Genomic DNA, 12013 nt, shown 5'->3' with positions numbered 1-12013 from the left:
GGAAAATTTGAATGGTAGTTGTTAGCTTACTTTGTGAATGACATTTTATTTCCATAATTAAATTCACTGAGGTTACAAGAAATAATAGCTAGGAATTTGCAAGAAATTAATCTTTCATTTTTTTTGTCTATAGTATATATTTATGTAGTATACATAGTATTTTACTATCACAGCTACAAGCATAAACTGACAAAAAATTCCCTACACTTATGTCGTTGAAAAAAAGTCTAAATGATATCAACCAGTCAATAAATCAATCTCAGAATTACTTTAATTCCTCCAAAACCTGTAGCTTTGCACTGTAACCCAAGAGCGTTTCAGTTTCAACCGGTTAGGTGATGGGCATGATGCTGTCAAAGAACTTTGACTTAAAGTGCTCTACGAATGAGAAAAATGTAAATCAATTTTACTTGCTTTTGTTGACCAGATGCAGCCTAAGAGCAGAAACTAAACTGTGTTAGTACTTACTCTGACAGATAATAAAGAAGGATAGATGGAGGACAAGGTTTAGAAAAAAAAGAGCAACAGAGGTAGAAAGAGGGAACTGGAATCTTGAGAGAGAAAGGAGGGTAATTATGTGGAAATGAGCAGTCTCCCAGCATGCTTCTCTCCCTCAGCGATGCAGACAGGAGCCATTTGTCATCTGGCCCGAAATGGCATCTCTGGAGCCTGTTTTAGAGACTGAGGGATTGAGGGACGCTTTCTTTCTCTAATATCCTCAGCGAGTCTTGGATTTATATACTCCCTCTCTCTATCTTTAAACCCCTGTGCTCGTATCTCTCAGCCCCAGAGAGGCTCTACTAACCACCACGACTGAGTGAAACAGAGAGGAAGTGATGTGATTAGAGGGAGAGTGCTTCCACAGGTGTCAATTCTTCTTCAACAGTGACCTCTCCTCCACACAATGATCAATTATTTTTTGTCATACCATTGAATTATAACAATTCACACTCCTCCAACACTTTTGCATTCTGTATTTCAGAATATTTGAGTTGAATGTTCATATTTGTAACAGCAAGCATACTGCATATTGTTTTCAGTTGGCACAAATAAAAATATGAGGTTCAGTGGGTTGTGTTATATCTTTGCGGTCACTTTCACTTTTTTATATTTATTTCTAAAGACATTATCAGTATTAGCAGGCTGAATGATTGACACTTATTTTCACAGCCTTATTTTCATTCATATCAAATTAAATATGATGTTTAACCTGATTAAGTTCAATAACGAGATGCTAAAGATTGAAAAGTTTGGATTTCAATTTGGACCATGGTTAAGACGCAGAGAAAGCAGGAGAAGCAAACACAGCGACGCTAGTTTTGGGTCTACATTTTAGCCTGCACTTTACTTTTTATGCACAAGATGATGAAAGACCAAAGAAAGAGTTTTCAGAAAGTCTCGACCTCTTATTGCTAAATGGGAAAAAATATTGCAATTATGCACAGAAAAATAAAATGAAAACCTAATCCAGTTTATCATTTTGAAAAATTCAGAGGAACCTTGCTGTTTTATGAATTACAGAGTCACGAAACAATAAAAATGCAGGATATAAAGAATGAACATGAGAGGGAGTGAGACAGTAATGAGGAGGAGGAAAGAGAAGGAGGAAAGAGGAGAAGAGCATCTCCCACCGTGGGTTTTGGGTTTCTCCTTTGAGCAAGGGAAGAAGAACCTTCCGGATAAATGAAACCACAACGGAGGCAAGGAGAATCAGACCCCCGTGTTTGTTTGAGAAACAGGAAGCATTCCAGAAAGAGTGATGGAGGAAGAAACAGGGATAGAGTGCGATAAAGAGTGTGATGGAGCAAGAGAGAAAGAAAACGGATCCACATCTGAGGATAAAATAGATGGAGATAGTGAGTAAATCCCCCCAAACAATAATCACTGGATGAAACCCAAAGCCTTTCATAGCACGCAGCAGGCAGACCTGATCTGGCCCTCTGGCCCACGGGCGCTGAGGTGGGGGTGTGGAGGGGACTGCCCGTCCTGGGGCACTGACCAGATGCTCAAATGAAAGATTGGGATTTGTTCTCTTTGTGTGAACAAGGTTTGGAGTCACATATACAACCTGTAACATTTCACTTGTTGATGATTTCAGTGACTTTGCCAGATTATTGAGATTATTGCAACAAATGGATCATTATAACATGTATATATGTATAAATATATACTGTATAAATATATACAAATAAATGTTAATAAATATGAAAAATAATTTAAAAAATATGATATATAAAAATGTATTTTTAATGATCGGCTGTAATAAATGTAAATATAAAGTAGATCACGACTAAACATTTTTTTTACACAGTTAAAAGAATTTGTAAAATATATTATATAATATTAATATATTTTGCATATGCATATACAAAATATTATGAGTAAACATTATAAATAATATTCTTACAACCTGAAACAAAATCCGAAAAACGCTAAATATTACTTTAAATATATTGAACATGTGTGTATAATTATTATTTTAGACTACTGCTCAGAGGCAGAGCGAGAGTGGTGTGTGGTGTATTCAGACACTTCATTAAGTGAATGGGGGGCCGGTTTGAGAGACACCCACTTGCTTTACATGTGAGCACAAAGACATGCAGCGTGCAGGCGGATGCCGACATCATCTTGTCCTATGAAGCTCCATTGATAGTAACTGTGGCCTGCACTTATTGTTGTGCACACTGAGAATGTACTGGAGATTTGCTTAAAAATTGCATTGATTCATAAAGTCTCACGTTATCGTTTATTACTGTTCAAGAATTTGCACACAGTTAAAAAAACTGCTATTATTAACTAAAACTGAAGTGCTAGAATTAAAATGATTAAAACTAAAACTGAAATAAAAATTAAAGCTATATAGATTAAAAAGAAAACTAATAAAAGTGACAAAAATTACAAAAATAAAAGCTAGCATCGAGTTAAATGTATAACAATGGTGCAAGGTACAACCCATAAACAGGCACTGAATGCTGCTTTCTGCCAAATGCATATAAACGTAAACACACAGGAAGAGTAAGAATTGTAGTTGACACTGCAGATTAACAGAGGAAAAGTACAGCTTGCCAGCATTTGATGTGATTGTCAGTGAAACAGACGGGACAGGAGACGTGTAACAAAACTGAACAGAATGTACACTTGTTGTTGTATCAACTCATTTTAAGACTGTGTGATATTTCAGGCCTTTCCTTCTCTTTCTCTCTCTCACAGAATGGGGGTGTTCGGGAGGGAGGGAGGGAGGGAGGGAGGGAAGGGAGCGTATCAGAGGGGGGTCTGTCTGTCTGCGTGTGTGAAGGCACAGACGGTTCAGTAGTAATGTGATGTGTGTCCCGAGGGATGTTTGATGGATTAATGCTGAGCAGCTCCATTGCGATGTACCACCTGATCTCACTCCCACCGTCTGCCTCTATAAAACCTGCCTGACTGCTGATCTCAGCTAGTCTCTCAGTCTCTCCTCTCTCTGTCTGTCTCTCTTTCTTCCTCTCTCTCTCTCTCTTCTCTATCTCTTCCTGCTCTCCGCCTCTGCTGCAGGCCAGGAGCTATCCAGTGCTGAACAAGTGAATTTTTTCTTTTTTCCAGCAGCGTAAGCGGTTGTGTGTGTGTACAGTAGCAGGCACACACGCACACAAACACACACACAGTATTGTACCACCAGACATCTCTCTCTCCTCCTGCGTGCTCTTCATTTTTCCTTCATCTAGACATTGTTAATTTTTTTTAATTTCTGGAACGTGGATCTTTTTTTTTTTTTTACAAACGGATTTCATTCGGGACGATTTTTTCACCAGGGTTTTTGTGTGTGTGCATGTGTGTCCGTCTGCGGCCGATGTGAAGGATTTCTGGTGCGTCTGTGTGCGTGCGACCGTGTGAACCATGCCTCGCTCGTTTCTGGTGAAGAAAATCAAACTGGATGATTTCTCCTCGTCTCCTGTGTCAGCATCTAATCATCATCACCATCATCATCTCGATGACTCCTTCACACGCTCTCGCTCCAGCCTGGGCGTCCGGCTTTGTGAAAATGGTGAGTGTGATGACTAAATATATTTTTATATACAGATACAGTAGTAACACTTCATGTGCTCGCTGTTCCCAAATGGTTACCCAACAAAAAATATCTGCAAACCATATTTCAATGTGTTTTGAACATTGTGCGTAGAATCCAACAGATGTTACATAAAGCTTCCCGTTCTGTCGGGAACTAATCCGTAAAACCCTTCATCCTTTCACCCCCAGCCCCGTCCTCCATTGTACCCCCCAGACTTTGTTTGTTTTGTTTTTTTGACTCATGCTGACACAAATCAGGTCACGCAGTGAGATCAGCTTATGCGAATAAAGCCGTACGAAGTAAGCTTGATACCAGTTTGTTGTGTGTAACAGCTAATGCTAATGCTTTGTGGAGCTGATGTGTTTGTCCTTAGCTGATACTGCCCTTGAGTTTCGGTCCAAAACCCTCCCCCCTCCCAACAGCACTCTCTCTTTCTCGCTCTCCTCCCCCATCCTCGTTTTCTGCCTCATCTCACTATTTCTCTTTTTCACTCTCCTGCTTCCGGGTACATGAATCTAAGTGGTGGAGGGGGAGGTAGAGTTTCAGCCATCATTGACGCCACTGGAGACATCCGAGGACTGTACTGTACAGCTAGAACGAGGGAGATGAAAAGAAAAGAGGCACTGCTGAGTTTTGTCACATGATGCAGCAGCACGCACACTCACAATAGGGCAAATAGCATCACACACACACAGAGTTAAGCCCAGCATCCCTGAGCGGACATGATGGGACAGGCTGAGCTAAACTGAGCTATTCTAGAGAGACTAAAGGGAGTCCAGAGAGCTCTGTGTCCTCACAGACAGATTTTGGCAGCAGATGTGTGGCTCTCTCTGACCTGCTATGGTGTTTTTCACAGATAAGTGAGATCAGACATGTGGGATATCTTCCCACCTGTTACAAAAAAAAAAAAAAAAAAAAAAAAACACAACAGACTGTTTATCTGTTTTTTGGGTCATTGAAAGATTACATGCTGCTCCTTTTAAAATGACATTTATGCTGTTATTAAATTGTATTTGATTGTATTTTCACATGCAATAACAAAATCTTAAATGCACACTATTTATTTTATGCATATTAATAATTTTCATTAATTATCAAACAACTCCATCCTTCCTGTCAGCCAATAATGTAACCCTAAAAATATTCCACATCAAAAAAAAAAAAAAATTTCTTTCACAAATTTCACAGTTAGAACTGTTGTTGACTCTATAAAATCATTATATGAATTAATATGACTATATAATAATTATATTTCTAAACTAGATTGTTTCTTATATTATTTCTATATTTTTAATCATATTATTATTTATATGTTATTATTTGCATTAGATTTATATTCACAATATAATTTTATTCTATTGAGTAATTCTATTCATGTCTATTATTTCACACTTGCTTCTGTATAATCATTAAAAACATTGATACTGGTTTTATATTGTAATATTGTAATACTGAATTACTAAATATTCAATATTATTAGTTGCATTGTTATATTATGGTTATAATCATAATATTCACACTATTTATTTAAACAGTGCCAGCCTTTCTTTCTTTCTTGGCTAATACCACAGTTTTATTTTTGTAGCATAACAATACCTGTAGTCAGCTGTTCTGACAGAAAATATGATTATGAAAACCCCCTAAGCCGTGGACAATGCAGTCATATATCCCATACAACATCCTCTCAGTCTCTCTACTGATCCTGTTGATCTTTTTCCTAGCCAGCTGTATCCTTATTGCTCACTGCTGTCTTCAGTCTCACTGTATAACTAGCTCCAACAGATACTGCACTGCATTAAATGCTGTTTGGGTTTCCCTTTTAGCACACAGATTTAATTATAAACATTTTGTTGAAGACATGGCACCTTGGAAGGTGTATTATGTCGGTGAAATTCCAATGGCAATAAACGCGTCTGAACCCTACAGCTGCCAGAAATCCTTTTAGCAGCTCCTCACGATGCATTAAGACTCACTCTTCATGGTCAGAGGGCTTCATAATCAGTTTAGAGAATTTAGGAGGGAATTTATATGCTTCAGCAGACAGAAAGGGTATAAGAAGCCCTCTATTAGGAAATACATTTGTAATACAATTTAATGTTTGGAAGAATTTCAGTGTTTTGAAATCTGGGAAAAAGCTTCGGTTCTCTTCCGACAGAAGTGAAAGTGTTTTGAAAAGTCCAGATTTCCTTAAAACAGTTTAAATACATCCGTAATGTCAACCTCTCTTTACTTCCACTTTTAACAGATTATGTTGTGCGTAATGAACGAATAGACACAAAACCCTTGGATAATCTTATCAAAGCAAAAGAGAGTCTGAGTGGCTTCTTCATCTTAAGGAGAGAAAGAGAGACACTTATGCTTCCACCACAGTTAACCTGCTTAATTAGCCATTAACCATGTCAAAACCCTTTGGGTCACACACACACACACACACACTTACATAAATGAGGTATGCAGCAGTTCTCTAACAGCCACCAGGAACTGTGGAAGTCCATTTGCAGCTCATAGTAAGAAATAAAAAAGTTTAAAACCAGAAATAAAGTCACAATTTTGAGATATAAAGCCACACTATGAAATATAAAGTCTCACTTAAGATATAAAGTCACCAATGTGAGCTATGAGTTCATATTGTGAAACCAAAATTAATACTGGTTTCCAATATTATTTTACAATGTAAAACAAAGATTTCCATCTACCAACAAATACTTTCAATGTATTTGTTATGGTGTGCAAAAGGAAAAAACAGGGGTTTACACTTTTAGAAATAAAGGTTCCAAAAGAGGAACCTTTGCAGCATAGAATGCCATAGAACCACCAATTTGGGTTCCTGAAAGAACCTTTCAGTGATCGGTTCTTAAAATAACTATTTTTTTTTCCTATGTTTGAAGACCATTTGAATAATCTAAAGACACTTTTGTGATAACCTTTTGTGGAATGAAATAGAACGTTTCCATGGATTTTAAAGGTTCTTCATGGAAACAAAGATGCCATTAAAGAACCTTTATTTTCAAGAGTGTATTTGTCATTGCACTTCTACTTTTATTTTGTTGTGTTTGATATTGTCATTGTGTCTGTAGTGTAATTTGTCTGCATCTTTAATCACTTTACACCTGGAATTTAGTGTACAAGTGAAAGGTCAGTGAGTTAATAACCTATTCATGTTCTCTGTCCTGCTGCAGGCTACATCCAGGATTACATCAGCTCTTCTGAATACACAGAGGAGAAGCAGGCCGACACGAAGCTGAGCTCGGATCCGTTGTACTCCCCAGTCAGCAGCGGAGGAGGGGAGTACTGCCAACCAGACCTGGAGCACCCGGACAGCCCTCAGTCCGGCCTCACGGCCCGCGAGTACTTCAGCAGCGAGAGCGAATCTCTCAGTGAGGGATACACCATGGATGCATTCTTCATATCTGACGGCCGATCAAGGAGAAAGGGAGAGGTCACGGAAGCAAGGAAAGCCGAAACAGAGGAGAAAGAAGTGGCTTCGGTGAACCACGGAGGTCCCCGACACACCTGCAACGAATGCGGAAAGACCTACGCCACTTCATCCAACCTGAGCCGACACAAGCAGACCCACCGCAGCCTTGACAGCAAGATGGCACGCAAGTGTCCCACCTGCAACAAGGTTTACGTGTCCATGCCGGCGCTGGCCATGCACATCCTCACTCACGACCTCAAGCACAAATGTCACGTGTGCAGCAAAGCCTTCAGTCGGCCCTGGCTTCTTCAGGGGCACATGCGATCGCATACGGGAGAAAAACCCTTCGCCTGCGCCCACTGTGGGAAAGCCTTCGCCGACCGATCCAACCTACGAGCGCACATGCAGACACATTCGGCCTTCAAACACTACAGCTGCAAGCGCTGCAATAAGACCTTCGCGCTGAAGTCCTACCTGAACAAGCACTATGAGTCCGCCTGCTTCAGAGGCTCCGGAGACGAGGATGAGTCTGGCTCCGAGAATTAGCAAAAAGAAGAAATGAAGATGAGTTAATGCTCTCAAAAATCCCCCCCACGGACTCCCTACACATACCCCACTTTCCCTTTTTTAGAAAGCAATATTTTGACCAAGAAAAAAACCAAACCAACCCAATAATAAGAAGACAATAACGAATAGATGCTGGATTTTTTTCTTTGGTAAAAAAAAAAAAAAAGACCCTCTCATATAGACACGTACAATTATGAGGCCAGGCATGCAAATTTTTATGAACATAATACTGTTAATAACGATAGTAATAATATTTAGATTCCTGATGTTTTATAGCAAATCATGAAAAAAGACATAAAAAAAAAATTACAGCAACAGGTTTGTGCTTTTTTTGAGAAATGAAATCGATTTGTATTTTTATGCTGCTCTTTTATTTTGAATTCTTTTGCAACTGCCAACACAAACTTTTTATGAAAATGTGAATAATGACAGTATTTGCAAAAAAAAAGAAAAAAAAAGAAAAAAGATTGTAGACCTCTGAAAAGGTACAAACTTTTGTTACACTTTTGGTATTTTATTTATAATTGTTATTTTTATATTCAAAGTTTCCTGCAGTTTCTTGGTTCCATTATTTATTGGTTTATTTATTTATTTATTGTGCCAATCATGCCCTGTAACTATGTGAGCAGAGGAACCGTCGCTCTGTTTACCATACGGAGGAAACAGCACTCAAGACTAAACATTTCAATGATCTCCAAACATTTGAAACACTCATGATACGGACGACAGGGACTTTCAACAACATCTTTAGCAGATCTCTGGTCGCTCCTCTGCTGGGCTTCCTCAAACTAAAACAGACTGCATGTGCTCCAGAATCCTGGAGCCCCGCCCCTTGTCTTCCTGCTCCTTGATTACCTCACCCAGAGGCAGGTATGACCTCTAACCTCTGCTCTGTACACGCTCTCAAAGCCCATCACACAAACCTCATTTCTACCATTCCAGTATTGTTGAGTATTTATGCATTTATTTATGCACTATTTTCATTTTCTTATTTATTTCATGTGTATTTATTTATTTATGTACCTATCTATCTATTTATTTATTTATCCTCTGTGTCATTGGATACTGAACTGCCGTTGACCTTTTAAGATGCTGCTCTTTAATGAAAATCTTTATATGCATGATTCAGCTGTAGAGGGATTTTATTCTTTTTCGAGAGGGACGGTATGCAGTGTTTGAAAGCAGATGAATTCAGGTGATGATGCTTTGTTTAATGGGCAATAATTCTTCTTAGGTACAGCAACTTGTATAATCACAGCTGTCCTGTTAGCAGTCAATGTAGGGCAATAAACAAAAACCTCCTTAATATCTCAAAGGTCATTCTCACCATTTCGTTGTTTCTAGAACTCCATTTCTTGCTAAGACCATCCAGAATGTCTATATATGGTGTGTATGTGTGACTCCACCCACATTTGTGACATCACAATTCATCTCATTGCCAGATGCCAAACAATTTAGTAATCCAGAAATCTTTTACATCTTAACACCAAATAAAAAAGCATAAACAAATATTTATAAATCCCCAAAAGTTCAAATTGAACTCAACAGATGCCTGCTTAACACGCTTGTTTTTTTGTACTTACAAATTAAAATGCCATTTTAATACGAAAATCAGCAGCAATAAACCTTTTTCTATCAGAACTTTTACTATTATTATCACAATCTTATTTCTCAGCAATAGTTTTGAATGCAACGATAAAAAGTCTAACCCACAGCATGACATATTTCATGAATTTGTCTTTAGCTGTCCAAATAAATCCCATCATAAGCAGCGGCCGCCAGTCGATGACATGAAAATGACGTGAAATAGGAGTCCCAAATCCTAGACCCAGAAATAATGAATCTCTCCCCCGCCGAATGGCCAATCAGGATGGATTATTCAGTGTTTGGGAGAAAGGAGTGCTGGATTCAGAACAGAGATGAAACAAAATAGAGGCTTAATGGCAGCATTGATGGGAATAGCTGAGCATATGGTGCCAATGTGCCGCCACCTATACAATAAAGATCTGAAGGATATTCGGAGATGAAAGGATGAGAAGTGCAATCAGAATATGACAGTGTAAATCAGCTGCCTCTTTGCTGTCTCTCATCTGACATTTTTTAATAAAAATAAATTTAGCTCCATCTTGAGAAATGAAACCTTGCATAGGACAAAATGCATCTGCATATATGATGCAGCTCGTGTCAAAGTGAATAGAATCGGTGTCCACTCCACCAAAAAGGGTTAACAGGTGTTGGTGGACAGACTGTAGTCTAAGAGCATAATTGAGTCTGAGTTTGACCTTGTGAGGAAGGTCGAGCAGCACCGGCCAAAGGCTCTGTCAGCGTTTTGCATATTGTAAAAAGGACGGCACAATCTCAGTAATGGGCCAAAACCTGCGGGGAATAGATAATGAGTTTCTCCTCCCACTTTTCTTCTGCTCTTCGCCTCTTTTCCACCCATTCCTGACCTCGTACACTGGCACGCTGTGTCTCACCGTGTCCAAGCAGCTCATTGCTGATGGACATCAGTCAGAAATATAACAACCACTGTTCAAATAAAAATGCACCGTCTGGAATTGATTTTCAAGAATATTTTTACTTAAAAAATAATAATAATACTTAATCACTGATAGAATGATCACAATTTAAAATGTTGACATGAAATGTTAAGACATTTAGAATTTTACAAAAGATTTCTATTTCAAATAAAAAACATTCTATTCATCAAAGAATCCTGATGAAATGTATCACCATTTCCACAATAATATTAAGCAGCAATATTAACTGTTTTCAACATTCATAATAAGCGACACTGAAGACTGGTGTAAAGAATGCTTAAAATTCAGCTTTGCAATCATAAATCAAGTTTTACATTTTTAATGTAATAATATTTCACAATAAAACATTTTTACAGTATTACTGATCAAATAACTGCTGCCTTGGTTAGCATAAAAGACTTTAAAAACGATACAAAGTTTACTTTTTAATGGTAGCGTGTATGAAAAATACACAAATGTTATCTAACAGATAGATTATGTAGAAATCTTTGTCCTTTCATTTTAAATATTTGGAGTACATTTTTTTTTGGCAAACCCTAATTCATTTCTGACCCTAATGGACATTCATTCTGCTTTTACTTCTAAATCATCCTTTCATATTTTTGACACACCCACAGCTGTGTAGAATCAGTCTGTTATGAATATTCATCTGGATATTTTCCATTGTAATAGGCTTGAATTCAGAGTCAATTTTACTTATGCAAAGCTTGATGTATCTTAGATGAGCTCTTTTAAAGACTATCCCAAAGGACTACCACCATCTCTTTGTTTTCAAAAATATCATTTTCCCACAAATGTTCAGAAATGTGAGATAACTGAAGAGACTGAGAAATGAAAGCTTTTTTCCCTGTTTTTCCTGAAACAAGTGTAAATATGTGTGTATATAGATCTCAGCAATAATGAGACACCGCATGCGAGCCGATCCCGTTGCTTTTACCTTTTCTGAGCCGTTTAACCCTGGACAGGCTGAACAGGATCAGGGACTTCATTAGCTCATTACCTGCTGTAGCTACCAGCAATATTAACAATGCTAAGCATTCTCTCTCTGTTCACCAGGATCTACCCTGATTTCTTTGTCTCTGATCCCTCTTTTTCTCTCCTGTTCTTTTTTTCTCCTTTTGTGGAAGTGCCCAGCCTGGCTGAACAATAATATGAAGTGCCAAAAAAATAAAGAGTTATTTCCATGACAAAAGCCTTCAGCATATGGTAGGCAACTCACAGCCCTCCATATGGTCCTTGAGAGATTTCAGATTGTCTCTCTTCTTTTCCCTTGCCTTCTTTCTCTATCTTCCTGCCTCCCTGTGTAAAAACGTAAAGATTTTTCCACTTCTGATATTACATTTTGCCTGTTATGAAGGGTTAAGCCAATAGTGATGTTTATGGACAATAAAATCAATAGCACAAGCAGTCTATTGCCTTTTTATTGACTAAATGTTTTGCTTT

At 38.2% G+C, this 12013-nt stretch overlaps 1 protein-coding gene across 1 annotated transcript; it reads left to right on the top strand.

The window, feature by feature from the left end:
* The first annotated feature begins 3270 nt into the window (after window positions 1–3270).
* LOC128018555 (transcriptional repressor scratch 1-like) lies at window positions 3271–11977 on the top strand. Its single transcript, XM_052604136.1, has 2 exons — window positions 3271–4021; window positions 7225–11977. The coding sequence occupies exons 1-2, from the start codon at window positions 3874–3876 to the stop codon at window positions 8007–8009; spliced, it is 933 nt and encodes a 310-aa protein (XP_052460096.1). The 5' UTR covers window positions 3271–3873; the 3' UTR covers window positions 8010–11977.
* The last annotated feature ends 36 nt before the right edge of the window (window positions 11978–12013 follow it).

This window comes from Carassius gibelio, chromosome A8, assembly GCF_023724105.1.
Source record: "Carassius gibelio isolate Cgi1373 ecotype wild population from Czech Republic chromosome A8, carGib1.2-hapl.c, whole genome shotgun sequence".
NCBI classification, from domain to species: domain Eukaryota; kingdom Metazoa; phylum Chordata; class Actinopteri; order Cypriniformes; family Cyprinidae; genus Carassius; species Carassius gibelio.
The sequence above is the reverse complement of the archived record's forward strand: the minus strand, read 5'-3'. Positions and strand labels throughout refer to the sequence as shown.

Excerpts from the sequence above, each read along its gene's own strand:
- LOC128018555 (XM_052604136.1), top strand. The coding sequence starts at position 3,874 with ATGCCTCGCTCGTTTCTGGTGAAGAAAATCAAACTGGATGATTTCTCC. Across the intron at positions 4,022-7,224 it reads CGTCCGGCTTTGTGAAAATG|GCTACATCCAGGATTACATC; the intron begins GTGAGTGTGATG and ends GTCCTGCTGCAG.